A 27,985-nucleotide genomic window follows, 5' to 3' on the forward strand; every position below is an offset into this window, starting at 1 on the left:
CCCTTCTTCCTTATCACTTGTTCGATTAGTGCACATTGTGTGGCACACGCTATCAAAAGCTTGATTTTTCTTAACAACCACCTTAAGTGCACAAACATCTGTGTTAGAATGTTCTCTATCAACTAACTGTCTATTATTCTGTTTAAATATTTCTCCGGAAAGCCCCTGAATTTGGTCCTAAGTAAATCAGTTCCCTTTTGAAAGTAAGTAAACCATCCCTTTTGTGCAGGTGTTCATCAGACCAACTGCAAACATTATGACTAACATAATCAAAACCTTCCGCTTTACACCACTCCTTTTTAGCCACACACTGAATTCCACTCTACCCTGCCTTTTACTTTTTGCTCCTTATATACAGGTAAAATCTATGAAAAAGTAGGACTGCAGCCTGTCTTGCTAAATTCCTGCCCCAAACTCTGAAAATCCTCCTGCCCACATCTTTTTTGGACGGATTATTAGTGCCAAGATGCACAACACCACCATAGTCCTTATTAGCATCCTTGATTATCTTAAAATGTGCTTTTTTTTCTCTGCTGGCAGTAGCACCAGACAGACACCTCATCTCTTTCAAAAGCTCTACATCTTTTCTTAAATTGACACCTCTTTAAATTGTGTCACTAACCAGAATATGGATTCTCTTTGTAGATAAATTGCTCACCTCACATGACTGATTTGCAATACCTGACTAACATTTTCCTTTATCCGAAACTTCTTCCTCACAGATCACAATCTCCTGCTCAGTTGAGTAAACACCATTACAAACAGCCACCCTTGGTAAGCATATTAAGTTCAGCAAGGATACTGTATGCATTATGCAGGGACACAACAAAAATGTCATGCGTATGATCCACAGCTCACTCTGCGAGATCCAACAGTTGTCCATGCATGTCCATGTCCCTTCTCCTGCAGGGTCTTTGTGGTAGAGGGAGCAGATAGAAGGGCAGCTCAACACGGCGATTGAATTGGCCACCTAATTTCAGCCTGAAGAGCACAAACTAAAGACTCTAGATAAGAATCTGTACATGTAAACTAACTATCTCCTTAAAAGTAGGATAGTATCCAAATTTAAAGCATATCACAAAAGACATCTGCAAAACAAGTGTTGCACTGAACTAAGTCAGCCATTCTGAAATAAAGTTGCAATCTCACAAGTGTGGAGCAAGGATGAACTATTGCTGTTTTCCAACTACTGATGTTTTCTGATCAGAAAGTCAGTTGCCCTCACAAGTAAGTTCAGAGTCAGTGCAAATAGATAAACCCTTACAGCCTTCCAGTTTTAGATTTTTGTTCAATGAGTGGTGTGCCATTACTTTCTTCCACAGGACCAAGTCTCAGTCCTCTTGAACTTGCTGTGAGCTCCTCCTTCCAGCAATCTCTGGTGCTATGCAATTGTGACCAGTGACTCCAAAATGTTTTATTGCTTTAATTTATTTAATTAATTCATCTTTTCCTCTTTAAACCTGTGCCATGATTCCCATAGCCATGCTCAAATTTTCCCAATTCATGAAGCAGCCCAATTCCAGCACCACCTCCAAGAGAGGAGGAGCAGAGGACCCCTGTGCTGCAAGAGAGAGCAGTGATGGGCAGCCAAGGAGGCATTCGGGGCTACCCAAATATCCTGTGTCTGAAGGCCAACCTGCTCTGCCAAGCCCGAGAACTCCAGGGTGATGGCAGGGGTGGAATTGCAGAACCTGGAGAGTATTGTGTGGCAGAGCTCCTCAGGACTCATCATCTGTAAAGCAAAGGGGAGATCTGAAGGAATGAGAGGAGAAAGACCTAGCCTTTTTTTATCATAGTCAAGTATCTTGGCTAGCAATCAAAGTGAGACTAGAACTTGAGACCAGTAAGCCAACATCATCCTAGGACCCAGTAGAAGGAAGATGGCCCATCTCCTCACAAGCTCAATCTTGCCTACACTAGAGGGCTTGGATGGATCACATGCTGGGCAAAGAAGGCCCTCTCTGTGAATTTCACCAGGGTTGCAACACGATAGAGCAATGCAGGCTAGACAGACAGATTTGCAGTTGGCAGACCAAGCACACTCAGCGTGTGGTCCTCAATGGAACTACATCTATGTGTAGGGAAGAATGCAGAGGTCTTCCTGAAGATCTTATCTTGAGCCCAGCCCTGTGAACTTCTTAATAAATGACCTACAGGATTGAAAGGGCGGTCATCAAATTTGTGGGTGACAGAAAACTGGGCAAATTGCTAAGATTCTGGAAGACAGACTCAAGAAAGATCTTGATAGACTTGAGCATTGGGCCCTATCCAACAAGATCAAGTCAGTGATGTGACACGTAGGTACAAGATAGGTAGTTACCCAGCCAGCCAGTAGTTCCTGTGAGAGGCATCTAGGTGTCCTAGTGGACAACCACTTAAGTATGGTCAGCAATATGCTGCAGCTGCCAAAAAAAGTCGCCGGACAGTCCTAGGCAGCATCAACCATGGGACAGGGTCAAGATCACCAGAATTGATTGTACCGTCCTAGACTGCAGTATTGAGGTCACATTTGGAAGACTGCATCCTGTTCTGGACACCCTGAATAAAAAACAGATGCTGAGGCCCTAAAAAGAGTGCAGAGAAGAGCAACAAAGACCATAAGGGGTCTGGAGTTTAAATCGTATGATGAAAGACTAAGGGAACTAGCTACGTTTGGTTTAATGAGAGAGGCTTCAAATATGCTAGGTTAGTCTACTCTAACAAAGAGAAGGACTGGGGTGACATGGAAGGAGTGTTCCAATACTTGAAGGCTCCAGCCAAGCCATTAGGAACTTTCAGGTCTTCTCCATGACCTGCAGCAGTCCTGTTGATTTCAATGGACAAATCTATTTCATGGTCTTGTCTAAACTCTATTACATCTGCTTCCAACCCCTGACTGTCAGCTTTGGAAGCCATACTAGCACCAGAAGCTTCCACGCTGCCACCTTCTTGTGCTTGGGAAAGTAGGAGGGGGGGGATTAGTAGAGGGATTGTAGTTAGACATAATAGCATTCTTTCTTTCGGTCAAGGTCAGGTTGTTCCTGCATCTGGAGGAGGAGTTGATGTTGATTTTCTGAGGGAAAACCCGGAACTCTCAGATTCGGGTTTTCCCAGATATGCCAGTATACCTACTCTAATAAATTGAACTTTGAGAAAATGCCTGTCTCGGAGCTTTTAATTGGAGTTGGACTCTTCTGGAACGCTGACACTGACTTTAGAAAGGAAGCAGCCCACGATTAAACTGCCTCAGCAGTGCTGAAGCGCTTAGTCGAGCTTCTGTAACATGAGGCAATCCACATACAAAGAGCCATGGTTTCTGTGCAAAAAATGACAACTAGGCAATTTTAGGGATTGGTTTGGGAGCTTCCTTGGATTTAGGGGTTTCCCAGCATCATCAAGGGCGCCTTCTCTGGAAGAAGGACGTAGCCCCTGCCCCCACCCGCTGGCTTTCCATTCTATTCGGAGGGCAAACTTCCCTGCAAGCGACAATTCCAGCAATCAACCCCATGGCATGACCTAGGGCCCTCAGAGACAATGCAGAAAGCAGTAGAGCCAAGAGGCGAGTAACAGACGTACTCAGAAAAAGAGTGACAGAGACAGAAAAGAACGGAAGGCAGGGAAAAGGAAAGCTCGCTCCAGCTCACCAATACCAATGCGATTTGCATTTGCCTCCACATTTTTCCATCCTGGCAAAATGCTGCTACTTCTTTCCCCCATTTGCACCCATCGCTCCTTTTCTCACTTCTCTCTTTTTAAGGATCATCTCACGAGCTTCATGCTGCTCTTGCTCTTTGGAGGGGCAGGGGAAGGAAGGAGAGGGAAGGGCAGGGGAATTGAGTTCCCTCCCCTCCCTTCCCCCTCATGCGCCTTTCTCCCCGCTCTCCTCCCCTCCCTGTGCACCTCCCCATCCCACTTCCCCTCCCCCTCGCCCTGTGTCCCTTCCTTCCCCTCTCTCCATGTACCCCACCCAATGGCGGTACCCCTCCCTCTACCCATTCTCCCCCCACTCCCCCCCATCCTCCTCCTCAGCATCACCTCCCTCCCCCTCCCCCCCTTCAAAAGACCAACAAATCTCTTTGATAACTGATCACTGCAGATAACTAACATTTTAACCTGCATGGATGAAATCATTAAGCAATTTTCTCGTTCTGGGGCATTTAAAGGGGATATTAGCACATTTAACAGGCCTCTTTTTTAAACTTTAGGATAATGACTTATTTCTTCATTTATATATATATCAAACTAACTGCCATCTTCCTCCTAGAGAGGCTTCTGGGGACATTTCCAGGGTAGCTCCCTGCAGAGCCTGTGGCCAGAGTGGAATCCAGAGGTGGCCAGGGCAGAAGTGACTGAGCAGAGGGCCTCCCTGTCCAGGAAGGGGGGTCACTGGCATGTAAGGTGGAGTTGGGTAAAAGTCCTCCAGGCGAGGGTTGCCCCCTCTTCTTTGAGCTGGAGCCGTGAGTCCAAGGGGACTCCAAGTTAAGTGCCAGCCAGGTCTGGGGTAGTACAACCCCATCCTAGACACAATATGATAAATCTTGGACACGGAGGGGCCACGCACAGCCACTCCGTCTTGCCAGGGTTCAGTCTGTTATCTCCCGTCCAGGTCCCTACAGCCTTCGGGCACCCACCACATCCCACACTTCACCCGGGATGGAGCTATAGAGCTGGGCACCAGTACTATGTATCCCCCTCCATTTCCATCTACCTATTCCCCCTTCCTACTACCTATCTCCTCCCCTGCCTCCTACCTATCCCTTCCCCTATCCCCCTCCCATTCCTATTACTTATCCCCCTCCCCTTCCTATTATTTATCCCCCTCCCCCTTTTACTACCTATCCCTCTCCCCTTCCTATCCCTTCCCCTTCCTCCTATCGATCCCCTCCTTATCTCCCTCTCCTTCCTATCTCCCTCCCCTTCCTACTATCCCCCTATCTATCCCCCTTCCTACTACCTATCCCCCATCCCATTCCTATTACTTATCCCCCTCCCCTTTCTACTACCCTCTCCATTTCCCCCTCCCTCTCACTTACCTCTGATAACCTGCATGGATGAAAATATTATTTATTTATTTATTTATTTATTTATTTATTATTTATTATATTTCTATACTGTCTTTCTCCCGGAGGACTCAAGGCACTGTACAGTCAAGAAAAATATAGATACACAAACAGCATAAAATTGCTAATTAAAATTATTATTATAACATAGTTTGGCCTAATTAAATAGAACCTAAAATTAGATAACATTTTAAAAACATTCACATATTCATGTTTAGCCCCGCCTGTTGGAACATCAGGGTTTTGAGGGCACGGCGGAAAGCACAGAGATCAGGGATATTTTGTATCTCCGGGGGCAGTTCATTCCAAAGGGTTGGAGCCCCCACAGAGAAGGCCCTCCCCCTGGGAGTCGCCAGTCGGCATAATTTGACTGACGGTACCCTGAGTAGTCCCTCCCTGTGAGAACGAACTGGTCGGTGGGAGGCTATTGGTGGCAAAAGACGGTCTCGTAGGTACCCAGGTCCTAAGCCATGGAGCGCTTTAAAAGTGATAACTAACACCTTGAATCGCACCCGGAAGACCACCGGGAGCCAGTGCAGCTCGTGTAGGAGAGGTGTTACATGGGCGCAACGAGCTGCGCCCATAATCACCCGCGCGGCTACATTCTGGACCAGTTGGAGCCTCCAGGTACTTTTCAAGGAAAGCCCCATGTAGACAGCATTACAGTAGTCCATACGGGAGGTGACTAGGGCATGAGTGACCGTGCGCAAGGCGTCCCGATCCAGAAAGGGACGCAACTGGCGGATCAGGCGAACCTGATAAAAGGCACCCCTGGCCACGGCCGTCAAATGATCTTCTAAAGATAGCCGTGAATCCAGGAGGACACCCAAGTTGCGGGCCCTCTCTGTGGGGAGCAAGATCTCATCCCCTATTGTCAGTGATGGTACCAGCTGACTATACCGGGACGCCGGAAGCCACAGCCACTCGGTCTTGGAGGGGTTGAGTCTGAGCTTGTTTCTCCCCATCCAGATCCGCACGGCCTCCAGGCAATGGGACATCAAAGCAAGGGCATCATTGGGGTGGTCTGGGGTGGAGATGTATAGCTGTGTGTCATGAGCATACTGATGAACACTCACCCCAAAACCATGGATGATCTCGCCTAGCAGTTTTACATAAATGTTGAACAGAAGGGGTGAGAGGACTGACCCTTGCGGCACCCCACAAATAAGGTGCCTCGAGGTCGACCTCTGCCCCCCTGCCAACACAAACTGCGAACGGTCAGAGAGGAAGGAGGAGAACCACCGAAGCACAGTGCCCCCTATTCCTAACCCCTCCAGCCAGTGCAGTAAGATACCATGGTCGATGGTATCAAAAGCCGCTGAGAGATCTAATAGGACCAGGATAGAGGAGCAACCTCTGTCCCGAGCCCTCCAGAGATCATCAACCAACGCGACCAATGCCGTTTCCATGCTGTATCGTGACCTGAAGCCCGACTGGAACGGATCCAGATAGACAACTTCATCCAGGTATCGGGGTAGTTGTCGCGCCACCACACTCTCAAAAACCTTCGCAACAAAGCGAAGATTGGAGACTGGACGATAATTTGATAATATAGCCGGGTCCAGGGAAGGCTTCTTGAGGAGGGGCTTCACAACCGCCTCTTTCAAGGCGGCGGGAAAGACACCCTCACTCAGAGAAGCATTTATAATCCCCTGGAGCCAGCCTCGTGTAACCTCCTGGGAGGCCAGTACCAACCAGGAGGGACACGGGTCCAATAAACATGTGGCAGCGTTAAGCTTGCCCAGAATCCTCAGGAGCCACAGAGTCAAACTCTTCCCAGATAACGCTCTCAAGACCTACCCCCGTCTCCTCCCCTGGATCTACCCAATTAGAGTCCAGGCCTTCCCGAATCTGAGCAACTTTATCACGCAGGAATTGTACAAAATCCTCAGCTCGACCCTGTAAGGCAGTGGTCCCCAACCTTTTTATTGCCGCGGACCAATCAGCCTTGATAATTTTACCGTGGCCCGCTGAGCGCGCGCAGGGGTGGGGGCTTTGGGCCACACGTGCGTACCTGCGTGGGGCTCTCTTCCCTGGAGCCTTTGCGCACGGCCCAGGAGCTTTTGCGCACGGCCCAGGAGCCTTTGCGCTGCAGCGTTCATGTCCCCCGGCCGCTGCGCGGCCCGGTGCCAGGTACTCCACGGCCCGGCACCGGTCCGCGGACCGGGGGTTGGGGACCACTGCTGTAAGGGATCTTCCCGTACCCCCACCTGAAGTAGGGAGTGGGTCACCCTAAACAGCGCAGCTGGGCGGTTCTCTACAGATGCAATAAGAGCAAAGAAGTAGCTAGACTTTGCCACTCTTATTGCCACTAGGTAGGTCTTAATATAAGATCTCACCTGTGTTCGGTCAGATTCAGATCGGCTTGTCCTCCAATCGCTCTCCAGGCGTCTTTTCCGATGCTTCATCTCTCTCAGCTCCTCGGAAAACCAAGGAGCTAGACGAGATCGGCATCGGGTATTAGAATTCCTTAAAATATTAGAATTCCTCCCTCCCCAACTGTCCCTACCTATCCTTCTTCTGCCTGTTCCTTCTCTTCCCCCCCTCTTCATACTCCTCCCCTTCTCCCTCCCCCTCCCTTTCCACCCCATTGTGTTCTCCCTCAGCCCCTACCTTTCACTCCCTTCCTCTCTCCTACCCAGCCCACTCCATCTTTGTCCTCCTGACGTTCCCCAACTTCCTTCTCCTCCCCACCCTCTCCCTTTTTTAACATTTATTTTGTCCTCCCCTTCCCCACCCTATCCCCCACCCCCTGATCCTGATTCTTAACCTTACCTTCCCTCTCACCCTGCCCCTCAACCTCACCCTCTCCCCTTCACCATCGCCCCCACCCTCAACCTAACCCAATCTCTCACCCTCACTTACCCCCTAAGCGTTGGCTACCAAAAGAGGGCAGGTTCCCCAGAATGCAGGAGCCCCACTGAAGAGCAACTGCCCTCCAGGAAGGCATCTTCACTCTGACGGCTGAGAACTCTCAGTAACTGACCCTTTGGCCTGCAGGGATGAAGTCATAAAGCCATCAGAATCCCCAAGGAGATGACCCGCCTCCTGTATTAAAGGGCACCTGCCCTCCACTTGGTGACCTACCCCCATGCCAGACAAAGGTCTCTAGGAAGCCACCAAACCAATCCCTAAAGCTGCCTGTTTATCATTTTTTGCAGGGAAACCATAGCTCTTTGGATGTGGATTGCCTCTTTTTACAGAATGTTATGCTTGATAGGAAAAGTGGAATTATTTTTTTGCGGGTTATAGCTAAATAGTAAAAATCTGAATTTAACAATTCATCCGAATACCTTTGTAGAATATTTACTAACGATTGTGGTCTATGGACTGACTGAATGTTAAAAGAAACAGATGATGCTCATAAGAGGATGCATCTGTCCACTTTGTTAAATGGAAATATGAGGAGATGAGGACTGTATGTCAGGAGAGAAACAAATGGGTGGGAATGAACTCCTAAGGAGGGCATGTGGTCAAACAGGAGAGAGAGCTAAGAGCAAACAGCAGATGAACGAATATGACTCAAACACCAAAACCCGCAGGAAAAAAGAAATACATTGAAGTGGATGAGTCAGATAGAATTGGTAAGGATCAAATCAGAAAGCAGCCTGATGAAAGAAGGGAAGGATTGAGGAAGGAGAAGAGCAAGAGAGCCATGGTGGCATGAAGCTCGTGAAATGATCCTTAAAAAGAGAGAAGTGAGAAAAGGAGCGATGGGTGCAAATGGGGGAAAGAAGTAGCAGCATTTTGCCAGGATGGAAAAATGTGGAGGCAAATGCAAATCGCATTGGTATTGGTGAGCTGGAGCGAGCTTTCCTTTTCCCTGCCTTCCGTTCTTTTCTGTCTCTGTCACTCTTTTTCTGAGTACGTCTGTTACTCGCCTCTTGGCTCTACTGCTTTCTGCATTGTCTCCGAGGGCCCTAGGTCATGCCATGGGGTTGATTGCTGGAATTGTCGCTTGCAGGGAAGTTTGCCCTCCGAATAGAATGGAAAGCCAGCGGGTGGGGGCAGGGGCTACGTCCTTCTTCCAGAGAAGGCGCCCTTGATGATGCTGGGAAACCCCTAAATCCAGGGAAAAAACTCATTTTCCATAAATGGCCACTTCCGCACATGATCAAACAGGGTGGAAGGCTGGTTGGAAATCTCGGAGAGCTCCGCACTTCTGCTTCTTCTGCTGCTGCATTGCACCGACCTCAGTTATACTCTGCCTTATTAGGAACCTCAAATTCAAATCTTTAGTGCACAACATGCCTACAATGAGATTGAAGCTGCTGGCTAGAAGGGAACTCCGCTAGATTCAGCTAGCTCAGGGTTTCTCAACCTTGGTAGCTTGAAGATGGGCGGACTTCAACTCCCAGAATCCCCTGGCTGAGATCTCTTCCCACCCTTTCCTTATTTTCTCCCCTCCAGTCACCAAACCACAACATGAGGCAGCCGGAGACCCCGGACCCTCCGACGGGCGCCGGAGGAAAACGGTCTGAATCAGTCCGGAGCGACGGCCGTTGGGACCGAGGATCCGCCTTAGGTCGAGGAGGCTCTTCTTCTTCTTTTCCCGCCAGGTCTTGTGACGGGGAGTTCCGCAGGGCACCGCTGGAGGACTTCGATTGGGTTCGTGAGTCCGCCCCCCCAGCCCCCCCCCCGCGGTGACAAGCGAAGGGGCGGGAAAGCCGATCCCTCCTGCTCCTCCCCTCCCCTCCCCGTGACGGCTTCTTGCCCGGCTTCCGCCCCACCGCAGCCCCGGAAGCCCCGGGACGGAAGAGGCGGGACAGGCGCCCACGTGCTCGTTCGCCCGACCAATCCGAGGGCGGCGCCCGCGTCGCGACGTTCCCCTGCGTCACCTCCGGCGTGAGGGGCCGAGGCGGGCGCCCGAGCGGGAGGCGGCCTGGCGACGGGGCCGGCGGGGCCGGGCCCGGAGGTGGCGGTGGCGGCGGCGATGGGTGAGAGAGGGCGGCCAAGGGGCTGGTCCTCGGCGGTTCTTGCCCCGCGGACGGCTCCGTCGCATCGGGCGCCTCCCTCGGTCGAAGGCGCCCGGCGGTCGCCCGGAAAAGAAGCCGAGGCCCGCGGGGCTGCCGGGGCGGCGGTTCTGAGGGAGGAGCCGCCGGGGCCCGATGCGCGGAGGGAGGCGGGCGGAGGGGCCGGCCCTGGAAGCGGCGAAGGAGGCCTGTGGGTGCGGGGCGGGGGTGGGACGAGGCCCTCCGAGCGATGCCCCTGGGCAGCCCTGGGCGTCAGAGGACGCGGCCGCCAAGGAGGCCTGCGCCTGGGCCACGGAGGGCGAGCCAAGGGCCGGCCCGCGCTGCGTCTTTCTGCCCCGGAGCCCCGCTCAGCGAAACCTCGGCCGCCTGATTGCGAAAGCAAAAGCTCCTCCGCCCGTCGCTGCCTTTGGCCTTTGGGAAGGAGAGCCCGGGGGGGAGGGGCGGCTCCTAAGGTGCCTGGGCAGCCGAAACCGGCCCCGGCTGAGGTGGACTAGTCGGTCCCCAGTGCAGGAGCCCTTCCAGCCCTCTGGGCCGCTTAGAAAGAGGCGCCTTGGGGAGAAGGCCCCTGGTGCAGGCCGTGGGGGAGACCTAGCCGTAGCCTCCCTCTTCCCCAAGAGCCTCCCTCCTGTCTACCGGGAGATCCTAATGTCCTTGAAGCCGAGGGGCCATCAGAAAACAGCTGCTAATCTTCCTCCCTACCTTCCCTGCGAGAGAGGAGACCTCCATGCCAGGCGACGTCTTGGAGAGCAAGTCCTGTATGCGCCTGGGTAGAAGGGCTCCTTTCAGTCTGGATTCTCTCCAGAACTTGAAGAAATGCAGGTTAATTGTTCTCACTGTTAAGGATTTTCTCCCCGGTTCCAGGTTGCTAGAAGGTCAGGGTTACAGGTAGACTGCTGCTCTTCTGAAGTTGCATAGCTTTCTTTCACTCACTTGGTCTTCCTGCCCACAATTGGGATTGAAAGGTAACCCTTGTGGTTACGTTGAGTAAAGGAATGAAGGGAAATATACGTGTCCCTGGATAATGTTGCAAGATCGAATCTCAGTCGGTCACTGGACCAGATATGTACTCTTCCAAGCTTTCAGTCTTATGCTGAGTAGCAGGAGTCTGAAAACTCGGAAGAGTAAATCTCTGGTCCCGGTGACCAACCGAGATTCGATCTTGCAACTTTGAGCTAACTTTGCCAAGCCCGCATAGTTCACATGCCATCCGCCAGCAAGCAGCTCTAAAATAAGATTGCCTGGAAATGTCCTAGTAAATGAGGTGCATGCTTAGGAAACTGATCTTTTGCATCTTGTTCAATATTAAGATGAACGGGAGCAAATTTTCTACTGTCCAGTGAAGATTTTAACATTCTTGTATTGTGTCAAGGTGGATAAAGAGGAATCAAATTTCTGTCTGTTGTTCAAGGATTTGATAGCTCAGCAGGAGTTCTTTGCCTTGCATCCTAGCATGCACTTTCGTATATTTCTCAGAATTGTCCCACTGAATTAATGAGGATTTATGCCTTAATAAATGTACTCCTTTATTCCTTCTTGAGCTGATTGCAGCTCAAGAAGTGAAAACCCTTGACATAGAAAATACATATGTCTGGAGAACAATAATTATGAATTTATTTATTTGCTCATCCTGCTGGTATACTAGCAAATCAATACAGACGCGTGGCAAAATACAAATATAAGTGCCCCTTCTACATACAATAATGTAAAATGATGGCAATGTTAGTTTAAGAAGCACTTTTTTAAAAGATATTGTGAAAGTTCTTGAGAACCAGCAGAGTTCTGCTTTTCTTTCTAGCAAATATTTTAATCCCAAGGCCATCCAGAATTTTCACCAACCTGTGAGTGAAACTTGATCAAAGTGCAGGTTGGGTTGGCTAGTCAGCAGTGTGGCTCTAGCTGGCATGCTGTTATCAGGAAGGCAGAATATTGTAATAATTGTGTATTCAGAGTTCTACTTCCTGATGAAGTATGGCTGTTTTTCTTTTGTCCTTGGGAACATTGCTGTTAGCATGATACAAAGCTGAAGCTAAAATCTAACAAGATAAGGCTCCCCCAATCTGTACTGCTTTTCTGGCAAATTAAAAGTAGAAAAAATAAGTTCACTCTAGTTCATGCTAACCTAATCAGGGCTCAGAAATTAAGCAAGGTTGACATTTATTTTTTTTTTATTTTTTATTTATTAGATTTCTATACCGCCCTACTTCCGAAGGACTCAGGGCGGTGCACAGCCAAACAATAAAAACACATACAATACAAAATTTAAAAATAGAATAAAATCAAATTAAATAATTTTGGCCCCGACAAATTTAAAACCCCAAACTTTTAAAACCAATTTAAAATTGAATATATAAATACTAAAAAATATTTAAAATTTTAAAAATCTTTTATAAAAGAGGGGGAAAATTAGGCCAGGCCGGCCTGGTGAAATAGTAAGGTCTTTAAGGCGCGGCGGAAGGTGCGCAGATCCGGGATCCTCCGTATCTCTGGGGGGAGCTCGTTCCAGATAGTAGGTGCCCCCACAGAGAAGGCTCTCCCCCTGGGGGCCGCCAGTCGGCATTGTTTGGCTGACGGCACTCGGAGGAGCCCCTCTCTATGGGAGCGTACCGGCCGGTGGGAGGCTATTGGTGGTAGTAGGCGGTCCCGCAAGTACCCGGGTCCTAAGCCATGGAGCGCTTTAAAGGTGGTAACCAAAACCTTGAAACGCACCCGGAAGACCACCGGGAGCCAGTGCAGCTCGCGCAGGAGAGGTGTTACATGGGAACGCCATGTCGCTCCCATTACCACCCGCGCGGCCGCACTCTGCGCCAGTTGGAGCCTCCGGGTGCTCCTCAAGGGGAGCCCCATGTAGAGAGCGTTGCAATAGTCCAGGCGGGAGGTGACAAGGGCATGAGTGACCGTGCGTGAAGAGTCCCGATCCAGAAAGGGACGCAACTGGCGAATCAGGCGAACCTGATGAAAAATCCTCCCGGTCACGGCCGTCAAGTGCTCTTCTAAAGACAGCCGTGAGTCCAGGAGGATGCCCAAGTTGCGAGCCCTCTCCGTGGGGGCCAATGATTCGCCCCCAATAGTCAGTGATGGCGTCAATTGACTATATCGGGACGTCGGAAACCACAGCCACTCAGTCTTGGATGGGTTGAGCCTGAGCCTGTTCCTCCCCATCCAGATCCGTACGGCCTCCAGGCACCGGGACATCACTTCAAGGGCATCGTTGGGGTGATCCGGGGTGGAGATGTACAGCTGGGTGTCATCAGCGTACTGATGGTACTCCACCCCGAAACCACGGATGATCTCGCCCAGCGGCTTCACATAAATGTTGAACAGGAGAGGCGAGAGGACCGACCCTTGCGGCACCCCACATATGAGGGGCCTCGGGGTCGACCTCTGTCCCCCTGTCAACACAGACTGCGACCGGTCAGAGAGAAAGGAGGAGAACCACCGCAACACAGTGCCTCCCACCCCCAACTCTTCCAACCGGTGCAGCATGATACCATGGTCGATGGTATCAAAAGCCGCTGAGAGATCTAACAGGACCAGGACAGAGGAGCACCCCCTGTCCCGAGCCCTCCAGAGATCATCAACCAACGCGACCAATGCCGTTTCCGTGCTGTACCCGGGCCTGAAGCCCGACTGGAACGGATCCAGATACGTCGTTTCATCCAGGTGCTGGGGGAGCTGTTGCGCGACCACACTCTCAACAACCTTCGCAACAAAGCGAAGATTGGAGACCGGACGATAATTTACCAACATTGCCGGGTCCAGGGAAGGCTTCTTGAGGAGAGGCCTCACCACCGCCTCTTTCAAGGCGGCGGGAAAGTCACCCTCACTCAGCGAAGCGTTTATAATCCCCTGGAGCCAGCCTCGTGTCACTTCCCGGGAAGCCAGTACTAACCAGGAAGGACACGGGTCCAATAAACAAGTGGTCGCGTTCAGTCTACCCAGAATCCTGTCCACGTCCTCAGGGGTCACAGGATCAAACTCATCCCAGATAACATTCTCAAGACCTGCCCCTGTCTCTCCCCCTGAGACTACCCAGTCGGAGTCCAAATCTTCCCGAATCTGAGTGATTTTGTCATACAGATACTGAACAGAATCCTCGGCTCTACCCTCCAAGGGGTCCTCCCGCGCTTCCTGGTGGAGCAGGGAGCGGGTCACCCTAAAGAGGGCGGCCGGGCGATTATCTGATGACGCAATAAGAGCAGCAAAATAACTACATTTCGCTGCTTTTATCGCCACTAAGTAATTCCTAATGTGGGATCTTACTAGTGTCCGGTCAGATTCAAGAAGACTGGCCCTCCAACTACTCTCTAGGCGTCTTTTCCGGCGCTTCAACTCCCTCAGCTCCTCGGTAAACCAAGGAGCCAATTGAGATCGGCGCCGGGTCAGAGGCCGCAAAGGCACGACCCGATCCAGAGCACCAGCAGCCGCCCTATCCCAGGCGGCCACCAGGTCTCCAGTCGAGGCGTGTGCCAGAACCTCAGGAAATGGCCCAAGCTCCGTCTGGAATCTGTCAGGTTCCATCAGGCGCCTGGGGCGGAACCATCTGACCGGCTCCGCCTCCCTGCGGCGGGGTGCAGCGGTTCGAAAGTCGAGACGAAGGAGAGAGTGATCTGACCATGACAAGGGTTCAGTAACTATATCCCCTATATCAAGATCCCTCAACCACTGTCCAGAGACAAAAACCAGATCCAGCGTGTTTCCCCCTGTGTGGGTAGGGCCATGAATTAACTGGGTCAGGTCCATAGCTGTCATGGAAGCCATGAACTCCCGAGCCATCTCTGACGTCTCACCCACGGACGGCAGGTTGAAATCCCCCATAACCATAAGCTTAGGGGTATCAACCGCCACCGCGGCGATGACGTTGAGTAGCTCGGGCAGGGCTGTTGCCACGTGGCAGGGAGATGGGAGATTGCTAGGAAATTTCAAATCTGTAAGACTAACGTTTTAAAAAAAACTCCCAAAAGAATTTGATCAATCATGTTTGATGTAGCTGAAATTCCATGTGTGTTCATGAAGTCAAGATCAAATTGAGGGAAAGAGTATTTAAAGCAGGGGTGTCAAACTCACGTCGTCACGTCGGCATCGTATGACGTATCAGGACGTTTTTACCCTTTGCTAAACTGGGCGTGGGCGTGGCCAATGTGTGACACATCTGGCCCATGGACCGGGAGTTTGACTGACCTGCTTTAAAGCATTCCCCATAAGTGCTTCACAGTGCATATGGCTTAGTCTCAGTTGGGCAAGGAGACACAACATCTGTTTTGCTGGTGTCAGAACATAATCAGTCTCGGTTGATCCCAAAAGCAAAACTGAATTAGGTCTGGTTAATCCTCGTAAGGGACCAGTTGGGAATTCCAGGGCCATTGACAATCAGAGAAGTAGATGGTGACAAAACTGCATGAAGACAGTCCCCAAAGGTCAAATGTGACTTGAAGAAGTCTTTGCCTTTATGGTCCATCCACTGGTTTGCATTGCTGACACACAGATTTGGGCCAAACTCTGTACTGGATCTGATGAAAGCCCTTGGCTCAGTCTCCTTCATTTCAGGAACCTAGCTCTCGCAAGAGACCTTTGCAGGAACGCTTCCTGTACAGAGCCAAGACAAAAGTGGCAGCTATGGATCGGGGCAGACTGGCTAAGGATAGCCAGTCTGCCCCGATCCAGAATCCTCCAACACTACCTCCCACAATCACAAGCCAGGTCACAATTAAACCAGTTGGGGACTGTTTTTTCCAATCAGGTGAAAGCTAAGAAGAAACAAGACAAGTGTGAGTTGCAGATCAGTAGCAGAATGAGCTTTGCATCTTGGCTGTGGGCCATACAACAAAGCAAATGTTTGAATTTGTGTGTTAGGCACAACCATACTCAGAGCAAAGATCAAAACTTGGAGAATATCTGGCATACGCTTGATTCATTGCTGTCTTGTGCAGGCGCTTGTATATATAACTCAGCTGTGTGTTTTCTGTACCCAAAGAATTACATTCAGAGATTAGGACAGCTAAGACGTACACCTCATTGTGGTGGTGTCTCATGTGAGATTTGAGAAGAAGCTATCAAAGCACTGCAACCTGAACTCCTGCCTTCGGTACCCTTGCTCAGCTGCCCTTGGTGACTTTAGAACAGTGATCAGATCTGCTGTTCCCTGCAAGTTCTTGTGTTTCGCTAGGCCTCAAAAACACTATTGTATTAAATTGAGTGTTCCTAGGATGATGATCTTTGTGCTTTAGGGTTCATTGTGCATATGTGTGCCTGTCTATCACTTTCCTGCAGGTGATGCTCTTGTGCTCGACCTGGTACATTTTGTTGCCCCAATGAAGTCATTAGAAAAGATTACACAGGCAAACATGAACATGTGGACACATTCTTTTTGTGCACCAGTGATCTCAGACTGGCAGATTAGCATATGAGGCTGCCCTGTGTTCTTTCAAAGCCAAAGCATTCCTTGACTTTCTCCCCAGGAGTCTTTGGTAGGGAGACTGGCAGGATCTTCCATGAGTTCATGGCCCTCTTTGTTGAAGTATCACACGCTCTGGGGAGATTCCTTCAGCCCCTTGTCATTAGGGTGGGTCTCCTCAATTTCTCTTGGCTGTAGCAGCATTGGTTGCAGCTGGTGTTTCACGTCTGCTGATAAGTGGAGACCAGCTGAAGTCTCCAAAAAGGAAGAGTTCATCAGATCCGCACATTAAATGGCTTTACTGGTGCGGGAACCTCTCTTTTACTTCCTCTGTTCCTCTTGGTGCTTCTGCCATGGGTGGGCAGCCCTGGGTGCCTGAGGCCTGAGATCGTTCACAATCACTTTGCTGAAATCATCCTTGGAATGCAGTGAGGGGAGGGAGACTTCATGCAGTGGGTCCTTCCTAAGTTTCTCTCTCCGACCATTTAAACTACTGGGGGCTCCTGCCTGTCTTCTCCAGTTGCTTCCTAGGCAGCAGTTCTTGCCCCCCTCCCCCAAAGTCAACCGTGAGCAACAAACGGTGTGCAAATCTATGAGTTTCTTCTGTGTGGTACAAAAAGGTACCGTAGTTGTGATAGGAAAACTCCTTTGAGAAAATGAATTGAGCTTAAAGCAGCGTCTGCCTTTCCTTTGCAGAACTCAGAATGAAGCGACGAGCCTCCGATAGAGGTGGTGGGGAAACATCAGCCAAGGTCCTCTGCCCAGGGATTTCCAGCAGTAACACCAAGAGAGCTGGGCCTTTCATCCTTGGTGAGTAAGAAGGGATTCTTGCCCCCTGGGAGACTGTATCTAACTACCTATTCAGTGCTGTAAGATCATTAGGCATGCAGAGCGCTTCCTTTGCATAATGAGTTCTGCCATCAAACAGGATGAAATTCCTGGTCCCCGACAGACAGTATATTCAGCCAGGCTGCAGCACTGCAGAACTCTTTAGAGGTATCCCAGCCTCTCTTCATCACCAGATGGTATGAGGATCCCAGATGCAATGCTATCTCTAATCACAGCATTTGTGAATAAAGGTTTTGAATCCCTTTCTGCTGTGGTCACTGCCGGCATAATTGTGCCTAGTACCCCAGTGCAGCTAGCTCATCAAGAAAAGGTGGGCCACAAAGGTTGAAACTATACCAAATTCATCTTGAGTTGCACTTTCTCAGAAAAGACGGCACCACACTACAGTGTTTACACTTTTGTTTGTGTGTGATACACCTGGCTCCAGTTCCACAGCGGATGGCCACGGCACACTCCTGCTCTTGTGCTGAGCTGGGGAGGGCACATTAGGGCCATCTCCACTTCAGCTTCCTGTTGGCCATCTCTGTGGCTTAGGGAAAAACACATCTTGCTGGGCAGAGAGGGAGCTTCTGGGGATAGGCTGACAGGGCAGATGTTCTTTTTTTATGTTCCCAGGCCCACGTTTGGGCAACTCCCCAGTGCCTAGCATTGTTCAGTGCTTGGCAAGAAAGGATGGGACAGACGACTTCTATCAGCTGAAGGTAAGAAGCAATTTACACACTCCGTTTCCCCAAAATAACTGACATGGCAGAGTGTTTAAACCCTAATGATCTGCTGAGCTGCAGAATCTTTAAAGGTGGGATGGAATGCAGCGAATATTAACAGGAGCCCTGGTGGTGCAGTGGTTAGAATGCAGTATTGCAGACAAATTTTGCCCATAGCCAGGAGTTAGATCCTAATGGGGCTTCAGGTTGACTCAGCTTCCCAGCCTTCTGAAGTCAGGAAAGTGAAGACTAAATTGTTGGGGGGAATATGCAAATAATGCTTTGACACTAAGCTCCTAGAGAGTGCTGTAAAGTGCTACGGGGCAGTATATACACCTAAGTCCTATTGCTAAATAATAATAGAACTTAGACTTATATATTGCTTCATAGTGCTTTACAGCCCTCTCTAAGCCGCCTACAGAGTCAGCCTACAGCCCCCAACCCTCTGGGTCCTCTGAATACTATTTTGTAAAAAGGGAGTGGGGTAGGCAAGGCCTGGTCGATCTTCTGTGGAAAGTCAATGAGCAGTGGTGGCACCACAATCAAACCATTGGTGGTTCTCCTCAAGTGAGACTCAGCCCTTTCAAGGAGGGATATACCTTCTGCAGCTGTTCAGTCCCCAAAGCCACAGCAGCCCCTTTTACGTGGTGGGCTCAGGTAGAGAGAGGCCTTTCTTGCATCTTAACTGAGTCACTTGCTGTTGCCAAGGCTGGGGGTGATACAAGATTAAACTGTGAAAACTGTTACCTGCCCTAGAACAATTTAACCTCCAAATCTCATAGCAACAGGGCATGGGAGGAGTGTTGGGAAAAGGTGAACCCCCTTGGTTTGAGCCAGACCAAAAACGGAAGTAAGGCCTCCTTTCTTTAAGATGTCAACTTTGCGCTCCAAGGCACTCTGTGCCCTGCTGTGATTTTGTTTGCATTGCATTTGAGACTGGCGCTTTTTTGACTGCAAAAAAGGTCCTGTCTTGAGCTGTTCTTCCTTTGTCTTGTTCACAAAGATCCTCACCTTGGAGGACAAGAATGACCATGGCACAGAAACCCAAGAGGAACGTCAGGGCAAAATGCTGCTGCACACAGAGTTCTCCCTCCTCTCTCTCCTGCACAATCAGGATGGGGTGGTCCATCATCATGGCCTTTTCCAGGTAGGAGCCGGAGCCCATTGCTTACTGGCTTCCCAGCACTGACTTGGCGGAGCCTCGAGAGGCCTGCTTTCTTAGTCCTTCCCATGGCACAGGCCATGTTAATTGCTTTTGGGGACATCGTGGTTTTCATGTCATCTGCTGCTTGCAGGAGCTGCCACAGTCCCAGTCCAGCTCCTCTGCCTGAGACTGTTAAATTCTACCCATCAAATGCCCCTCTGTGCCTGTTTAATCACAATTGCTTAAGCAAGGCGAGGGACTGTCTTCAGAGAGTCTTTGGCAAGTCTGGGGCATGCTTGCTCGGAAGAATTTGACGCTTCCGGTAAGACAAACTATTTCTGCACCCACCCGCTCCTTTCCGAAATCTCTGAGAATTTTGTGAATGGTTGTAAAGAGCTATCATTTTGCACGGGTGCAAAACCTGCAGTTGTAGCCCTTGTGGAAGCAGCATAGAATGGGCTTGTGTCTAATCAGTGGGTAGGGTGGGCATCTCCCTGCTCAATTAACTCTGGTCCCTGTGACTTGGGACTATGCAGGACCGAACCTGCGAGCTGGTGGAAGATCTGGAGTCCAGTCGGATGGTCCGAAAAATGAAGAAGCGTATTTGTTTAGTGTTGGACTGCCTCTGTGCCCATGACTTCAGTGACAAGACGGCTGATCTCATCAACCTCCAGCACTATGTCATCAAAGAGAAGCGGCTTAGTGAACGAGAGACCGTTGTCATCTTCTATGATGTTGTGCGGGTGGTGGAAGCCTTGCACAAGGTACCATGTTTCTGTGCTTATTCCACAGTACGATAACCGGCCCCAGAATCTTGCACGGCTAGAAGAACGTTGCGGTCAGGGCACCAACCCTAAATTTTACCAAGAGCTGTTTCCCACCTGCCTTGGCAGGAGCAAAAGGACAGAAGTCAGAACTGAGCCGGGCACTTCTCTCGGGGGATTCAATCACGTGCTTCGTTTGGGTCTTCTGCATTGGGCAGAATAACTTCAGTTGTTCTAATTGCAGGATTGTTTTATTTTTGCAGAAGAACATTGTGCACAGAGACTTGAAACTGGGGAACATGGTGCTAAACAAAAGGTGTGTTCCTTCTGCAAATTGCTCGGCCATGGGATGGTTGAGGGCTCCCAGAGGGTCTTTACTTGCCCTTTGCACACAGCTGGGGAAGTGGGTAGCAGGTCTTCTGCAGAGACCCCTGGAAAAGTTTCAGCTGGTCTGCCATGTCCAGGGCAGATGGCATCTCCTGCACGCCCCTCTTTCTGTTCTCTGGTGGGCAAAGGTCCAAGAATGGGTGATGCTTCCATCAGGGGCAGTTGGTGGTACTGGAAGAGTCAGTCAGCTCCCCAGTCAGGAATCTTGTCCTTGATGCAGACAGACAGACAGAAAGTTTGTTTCAGCTATTGACCAATAAAAGTGCCTTCAGTAAAACGAACGGCACAAAACTATTCCTTAACAACAAGAACTATTAGCAACCATTTGAGGACGATGGCCCTGGTATAGCTGCTCTGCCAGTCACCAGGGAGACCAGGCTAGCTGGTTGTCTTCCAGAGAGCCTAGATACAAGAGGCTGCCCACCTCATCCCTTCATTATGCCCAGACAGATTGAGGGATGTATCTGGGCAGCAATTTTTGTGCATCCTCCTAAAAGCAGAATGTTAAGGCTTTGGCAGCAACCCTCTGGCCTCTTCTCATTCCCTTGTGGGGAAAAGCACCCCAAAGTCCTTTCAAGACTCTGGGCAGGAAGAACTGATCCAACCTCCAGCGAGATTGTGAGAATTCCTGGATGCATGCAGCTGTCTGGCCTTGGAAAGGAGGCTGAGTGGGCTTAGTTTAGGCTGCTGAGAGGCTTTGGAGGAAATAGAAGCGATTTCTTAGAGGCTGGAATTCACCCCTTGTGCGGGGAAGCAGTGCCCAAAAGCTCTCCGCTCCGGGGATGCTCTGTTCCAGCCTCAGAAAGAGAAGCTCAGGCAAACTTACTTTGGCTTCTGCCACCTACAGCTTTTTCTAACCTCACCTTTCTGACCCATATTTTGGCCGTGTCCAGGTCAAGTTGCTGCAGTGTGTTCTGTGAGAAAGCTGTTTGGAACAAGTAGCTGCTGAGTTTTTGAACAGGACTTGAACGTTTACATTTGAACGTTCTGAGCAGAATTGATGGCTTCACGTAGTTTGAGGTCAGGGAGCCTGAAGGGCTGCTTCAGTTGTGATTTCTTTTATGCACTTACCTGGATAAGGGCTGGATCCTGAGAAAACAGGACCTCGTGTCTGCTTCTGGGCACCAGAGCCTAAAACAACATGGACCAAAGTTCAGCATCTTTCGAGATGAAAATGAAATGAAGGAGGGCATGGAAACCAAGTCCTCTGAGGAATGATGAAAGCAACTGGCCATGTTTAGCTTGCAGGGGAAGAGGACGAGGGGAAGCCTGCTACTGAAAGGCAAGAAAAAGGAGGAATGGGTGGACCTTTGTTGCTGTGAGAGCAGGGCCAGAGCCAACGGGTGGAGCCTGCAGGAAAGGAGGTGGAGCTTGGACTTCAGCAGGAACTTCCTGATGGCAAAGAGCTCTCCGCTGGCCTCCCCTGGAGGTCTTCGGACAGGCTAGGCAGTGATCTGCAGTGGATCCTGCACTGAGCACAAGGTTAGCCTGGCCTCTTGAGATCTCTTCCAACTCTATGATTCCATGGAAAAGGCATGGAAGCCCTTTCTGGCAGCCCATGAAATTTGGAACCTCTTGGTGGCTGAATTCATACATAGTCTTGGATTGTAGAAATTTGGTTTTGTGCATTTGATTGTTTGGCTGCCTCCTATGTCCTCTTTTTTTTCTGCAGTAATTATGGCTCTTTTCTTGGTTTTAATCCTGTAGCTGTGAAACTCCCTCCTGTGATAGAAGGGGATATAAAATGACAAATTAACTATTCTTGGCAAATTTCCCTTGTTCTGCTTCATAGGAAATCCATCCTCATTCTGTATTTGTCTGAGCTGGAAGTTTCTTTCCTTTTTAAGCCAATGTTAATTGAGATAGAACACCAAAATATTTGTTCTTCTATGAAATCTTCCAATTTAATTCTGCTTTTAATTCAGAATTAAATTGATGGTCCTTCTCTCAAAGAATTCTTTTTAAAAGGTGCTGTGTTTATATGACAGCAATTTGGCACTATTCCTTTTCTAAAGTTCTGAGGATTCTGGCAATTTTTATCCAGCTGTGTGAAATAGAAAGAAACGTTTGCCTGCACTGCTTGTTCCCTCAGGTACGAGAGATGATGGCGGTGGGGATTCTCGGGCGATATTAGCCTTCCCTCTTTCCCCAGTGCAGCATCCAGGATTCTCTTCTGCCTCCACTTCCACTACAGGCTCCCAACACCCCTCAGGAAGGAGACTTGAGGCTGAACGACTGGATCAAACCCAAAGATACACGGAGAGCTTTTGGGCAGCCCTAGTTGTCCAAAGTCTCACAAGTCAATGCACAGTCACAGTACTTATCCCTGGAGGCTATTTCAGTTGGGTAGCATTCAGATCTAATTGACTAGATCTAGTTGTGAAAGCTGACTGGATGCTCCTCTATTGGGACTCTGCTTATCTATCCTAAAATCATAGAATTGTAGAGTTGGAAGGGACCCCAAGGATCGTCTGTTCCAACCCTCTGCGGTATACAAAGAGATCGGTTACACCAACTGTCAGAGTTGGCTATCCAGCCTCTTAAAAAACTCCAGAGACTCAAAACCCATCACCTCCATCAATAGACCGTTCCACTGTTGTACGTATCTTACAGATATTTAAATGAAATCTAGGTAACCACAGCTTATATCAGTAATTTCTGATGGTTATGGAAAACAGTTGATAACGATCTTCTCTGTGACTTACATGCCTGAATGTAGCTATCACGTCTTCCCTGTGTGAACATCCTATGTTCTTGCAGTCCGTTTCAGGATCTTGTATCGCCTTTGTTGCCCTCCTCTGAATCCACTCCCGCTTCCATTCTAATTCTGTCTTTGCTTCAGGACCCACCGCATTACGATCACCAACTTCTGTCTTGGGAAGCATTTGGTGAGTGAAGATGACCTGCTGAAGGACCAGCGGGGCAGCCCCGCCTACATTAGTCCTGATGTCCTCAGCGGTAAGTCGCATCCCTTTCTCCGGGACGTCTCCGGCAGCCCTTTTATTTACCCTGAGAGCTCCCATTCCTTTCTGACGCTGCTGTCTCCCCTCTAGTCCCTTTTCTGAAACATCTCGGGCGTCTGTGTGTGGGTGGATTTCCAGACCTTTTTCTAGCTACAATGGCTCCAAAACCTCTTTTTCTTGGCTGGCCGGTGGCCTGGCAGATGGAAAAGAGATTCTGTTTGTTGTGACTGGGAGAGAGGGGCCATCTTTACTCCTCCTCCCCCGGCCTCAGCACACTTGCGGCTTGGGGGAGGCCTCCTCCTCCTCCCAGTGCAGGAAGAACGTGAGCTCAACCGGCAGGGTGGTGCAGCTCCTGCTTCTTAGTGGGCCATGCTAGCCTGCGGGTGCCTCCTCTGCCCTGCAGGTCGGCCATACCGCGGCAAGCCCAGTGACATGTGGGCGCTGGGAGTGGTCCTTTTCACCATGCTCTACGGACAGTTCCCCTTCTACGACAGCATCCCTCAAGAGCTCTTCCGCAAGATCAAGGCTGCTGAGTACGCCATCCCAGAGTGAGTGAAAGCAGCCCTCGGTCCTCCTGTCTCCCCTGAGTCACCCTTCTTTCTGGCTCCAGGGGTTCAGGCCCCGTCCGACCATCCGTCCCTCTAGCTCTTCCCTGTTCTCCAGCAGGGACGGCCGGGTGTCCGAAAACACCGTCTGCCTGATCCGGAAGCTGCTGGTCTTGGACCCTCAGCAGCGCCTGGCGGCCTCGGAAGTGCTTGAATCCCTCAGCTCCATAATTGCCTCCTGGTGAGTGTGGAGGGGGATATGAGGGTGGGGCTGCCGTGGGCAGGGAGAGGAGGTTTGGAGTGGCTCTGCCCTGCATGCCAGCCCAAGCCTTGCCAGATGGAGGATGGGTTGGATTGGGCTGCCCTTCTTCGTCCATCCAAAGGGGACTGTTTGAAAAGGAATCCTCTGGAGCAGCTTCCTGACTCTCCATGTTTAGCAGCTCCCTTGTTTTGCCTTTTCCTCTGGCAAGGAAGCCATTGTCTGCCCCTAAGAACAGGGCCTCACTTGAGAGGCTGCCTTTGCAGAGGCTTCAACTAGACAGAAGAATTGGAAGAACTCCTCCCGGGGTCTCCAACCAGGTGGCCGAAGGGGTTTCGGTTCTCGATGCATTTGTTGTTGGGTAGCACAGATGGGAGAGATGATGGGCGGCTCTTGGCTCTTCTTCGCCAGTCTTTGGGTTGCTCTGGCGAGGGCATCATCCCAGCTCCGCAGCATGAACTGAAAGGTGCTACACCTGTTGTCCCTCCTCCACCCTGATGGAGAAGCACCTAGGATAAGAACCGGTGCTGTGGTGTACCTCCTCTGTGCTCTGGTGTGCACTCTGACCCACTCTGGGCTGTCTAGGAAATTCTCTCCCTGGGCTGGGCCAAACCTGGGAGGCCAGTGACCTCCTGCCTCCTCCTGGCAGGAGCCTTCACCCTGCTGATCAGCAAGCCTTTGTCTCCCACAGGCAGTCCATGTCCTCCCTCAGTGGGCCCTTGCAGGTGGTGCCTGACGTCGACGATCAGTTGGTCAGCCCAGAACACGCGCATGAGGTAAGATTTGCCATCCCAGCCTGGAGGGTCTCAGACTGAGCATCATCCTGGCTGCTGTTGCTGAACTTGAGGGGATGGCCTTGTCCGTCTCCTCCTGAGCCTTTTCCAGGAGCTTCTTCCAGTCCCTTCGGAGCCCCTCCGTGCAGGGTGCCTGTCTGCACATGTGTCTGCAAGGAAAGCAATGAAGGCTTGGGATTGGCCTCACCTGCTGACATTTCTGTGTCCGCTGCTGTCCCAGCTCCTCTCATAGGCTTCCGCCTCTGTTAGTCTGACATGCAGTCAATGCAAACTGGCATTTTCTGCTGCCAGGGGGTCAATGGCATGGAAACATGTAAGTGTGTGTGCGTGCGTGCGTGCATGGGCATGCATGTGCAGAGGGAATAGGCATCTGTCCTCTGAAAGCTGCTTGTCAGACTGTCCGCCCTGCTGCTTACTGAGGCTGGGATTCTTGGGGATCAGGAAGCCGCTCAGATCAAGAGCGTTTGTCTCCTGGTGGCAAAAGGCAGGGAGGGCTGGACACAGTTCTGGTCCCCAATGGACTTTGTCCTCCTCCCTGCAGGCAAAGGTGACCGAGGAGTGTTCCCAGTACGAGTTTGAGAATTACATGAGGCAGCAGCTCTTGCTAGCGGAGGAGAAGAACACGCTCCACGAGGCAAAGAACTTCCTGCAAAAGCGGCAGTTTGGCAGCGTCCCTCCGGTGAGACGCCTTGGCCACGATGCCCAGCCCATGAACGCCCTGGACGCCGCCGTCCTCGCACAGCGCTACCTTCGGAAGTAGCTCCCACGGGAGGCAGGAGTTGCGCTCCACCCGCCCAGCCTGGCGCAAGAGTAGGGGCCGGGCCTAGGTGCCAAGCGATGTAGCAGTCTTCCCTGCGTGCTGAGGGGTCTTGCGTGCCGGGGTTGCCCCAAGAGGACAAGTGGAAGACACCTGGCTGGGACCAGCACCTGTGGATTTGAACTCCCATCCTAGACAGTAGCCTGCTTTTACTTACGACTCTGAAATCTACCTCTCTGCCTTTTTTAACCACACTGTTCTCCAGACTGAAATGTAGAGCGGTTTTGGCAAAGGTTGTCCTAGCAGGCTCCTTTCCTCACACAAACTGTAGAAAGCAGGTGGACTGCATTTTGCTCCATATGGTTTGAATAAGCTTAATTGTTTGTTTGTTTTTTTCTCCATTGTCCTTCACCCTGGGTTTCAAAAAGGTAACTCTTTCTTCAACCCATTTCTGTTCAATACCCTGTTTTCAGTTTAAGCTCCAGGTTGAATTACTTCGTGCAGGCATTAATTTTGAACACCAGTGTGATTACAGCCTTGCAAAACGTCTCATCTTTACTCTGAGCTTGTTGAACTGAGAACATTTGCTTGCAGATTCCAGCCAGGGGAAGTTTCAGCCCAGAGCTGTTTAAAATGTAGCTTTTCTGGAGACCAAAGTCTCCGAGCCACTTAATTATTTTGGATCTCCTGGGTGTTCTGTTTTGGTTTTGATTTTTTTAAATGGTAGCTTTTGAAAAGTGCAGTAATGTTGCATTAATTCTGTTTTTATCTCTTGCCCCATTAGCCATGGAGGCATGTTTGAAGGGATAAAATTTTGATAATGTGAAAGAGGAGGAGTTGTCCCTTCCCTCTTCCTTCTATTCCACCACCCGTCCCCCCCACTTACAGACCTCACCTCAGTCCCCCCTCACATGTGCTCTTGGCACGATCTCACCATTGTCTCTGGTCACAGCAATTGCCTGTATGCACAGGTTGGGGAGGGGGCTTGTCCCTTGCTCCAAGCTAGGATCGGGCCGTGTGATGCCTGGGCCACGGGGGTTTTTTGGACTGGATGCCTTTCTTGCCAGATAAGTCATGCACAGCATCCTGTGGAGATAGATGATTCTATTGCAGAGTGTCCGGTTTCTTTTTCTCTTCCGTCATTAATTCATTTTCCAGCAATGTTGGCTCTCCAACGTGCTGCCCTTTGGAAGACCTGGATGCTGGGAGCCTGGAGCAAGCCCGTCAGACGAGGCTTGATGTGACATCTTCCCTGGAAGGGGGAGGGGAGCAAAGAAACCCTTCGGAAGCAGTAGAAAGCAGTCTCCCCAAGGTGAGTGTGCTCGCATGATTGAAGTAGTACAAGCAGATTTCTGACTCTGTTGCACAGGAGAAAAAATACAGTCCCAACAAGGTCTAGAAATCTGGTGAAATCCAGATGAGGCTTAGCCTGTCACTTGGAACCGCCACACAGGAGACGGGTGCAGTTATCATGGTCGGTCTCTGGAAAATGGCTCCTATGCATAGGAGCCTGCCTGCCTCAAGAGATAGGTAACCCCCACCCCACCTTCTCTCTTTGCAGCTGCAGAATCCGGGCCAGCCAGCAGCTTTGCCCAGGGATGGCAGCAGCAGCCTTTGTTGGCTGAAGTGGAAAGTGAAAAGTTGTGCACTTACCCTTTGAGCTGCTTTTCCACAGCCTTCCAGGAAGCTGCCTTCCCTTCTCCTGGTGAGCCCTGAACAGGATTCTCAAGTGTGAGAGAGGCGCTTCTGATATAGATGTGGGAGACAGACAGACAGAGTCCTGCAGGGATGTGCGCTCAGGAAGGAGCCCTTGGAGGCCTCACCTGCAGCGCCTGCTTCAAGTTCCACCCCTGGTTTACATCTTCCCGTAGGAAGGTTGGAGGCAGAAGCTGCCTGGGGAAAGAGCAGCTTTCTGCCCTCCGGAAGGGGTGATCAGGGTCTTCCCAGGAGAGGAGCAGGAGGCTGTGCCAGGGAAGTCATCTCCCAATCCTTGGAATGCTAATTTATCCCTTCGTAGCTCTGCCCTCTTCCCACCTTTAATTTTTTCACCCTTCCCCAAGATAGTTAATATGTCTGAATGACCTGGTCCTTCTCCCACCCTTGATAAAAATAGCAATACTCCATTGATTTGGGTGTTGGGCGTTCCACCATCTGTTGCAATAAAAAGCTGACTGGAAAGAGATGGAGAGGGACCCTGGGGTGGGGTGAGGGCCTCGAAAGGGATGTCGTGAGCTGCTGGGTTGGCTTGGGGAGATGTCATGTTGGGTGAGACACCACAGACAAAATCCCTATTGTAAAAACTTGCCAAGAACGTTTGTATAGAGACCTATTTTTGTATTACACCCATCTAATCCAGCATGCCAGCAATAAAATTTCATAATGTAGAATTCATGCACTCAGAAGTCTGGTTATTATT

At 50.4% G+C, this 27,985-nt stretch overlaps 2 protein-coding genes across 13 annotated transcripts; one reads left to right on the plus strand and one right to left on the minus strand.

The window, feature by feature from the left end:
* Window positions 1–1,410: 1,410 nt before the first annotated feature.
* On the minus strand, window positions 1,411–8,117 carry LOC148112433 (uncharacterized). Of its 3 annotated transcripts, XM_087876736.1 has the most exons (3): window positions 7,905–8,117; window positions 7,379–7,476; window positions 1,411–1,732 (listed from the first exon to the last, which is right to left on the minus strand). In XM_087876736.1, exons 1-3 carry the CDS (start codon window positions 7,987–7,989, stop codon window positions 1,502–1,504), a joined length of 414 nt encoding a protein of 137 aa, XP_087732862.1. In that variant the 5' UTR covers window positions 7,990–8,117; the 3' UTR covers window positions 1,411–1,501. The 3 variants fall into 3 exon arrangements, 1 of the variants encoding a protein (XP_087732862.1); XR_015729508.1 differs by lacking the exons at window positions 7,379–7,476; window positions 7,905–8,117 and adding an exon at window positions 3,624–3,856; XR_015729507.1 differs by lacking the exon at window positions 7,379–7,476 and having other exon boundaries at window positions 1,642–1,732; window positions 7,905–7,988.
* Window positions 8,115–27,964, plus strand: STK40 (serine/threonine kinase 40). Of its 10 annotated transcripts, none has more exons than XM_087876729.1 (12): window positions 8,115–8,835; window positions 9,450–9,647; window positions 17,100–17,213; window positions 17,868–17,953; window positions 18,960–19,103; window positions 19,637–19,864; window positions 20,128–20,180; window positions 23,094–23,209; window positions 23,618–23,762; window positions 23,878–24,000; window positions 24,710–24,794; window positions 25,354–27,964. In XM_087876729.1, the coding sequence occupies exons 3-12, from the start codon at window positions 17,108–17,110 to the stop codon at window positions 25,570–25,572; spliced, it is 1,305 nt and encodes a 434-aa protein (XP_087732855.1). In that variant the 5' UTR covers window positions 8,115–8,835; window positions 9,450–9,647; window positions 17,100–17,107; the 3' UTR covers window positions 25,573–27,964. The 10 variants fall into 10 exon arrangements, 8 of the variants coding, with proteins under 8 accessions (XP_087732855.1, XP_087732857.1, XP_034269193.1 ...); XM_087876731.1 differs by having other exon boundaries at window positions 23,881–24,000; XR_004590658.3 differs by lacking the exons at window positions 8,115–8,835; window positions 9,450–9,647 and adding an exon at window positions 9,854–9,976 and having other exon boundaries at window positions 25,354–26,881; window positions 27,131–27,964.
* The last annotated feature ends 21 nt before the right edge of the window (window positions 27,965–27,985 follow it).

The sequence above is a fragment of the Pantherophis guttatus genome, chromosome 10, assembly GCF_059756535.1.
Source record: "Pantherophis guttatus breed Tessera chromosome 10, ASM5975653v1, whole genome shotgun sequence".
Classification (NCBI taxonomy): Eukaryota; Metazoa; Chordata; class Lepidosauria; order Squamata; family Colubridae; genus Pantherophis; species Pantherophis guttatus.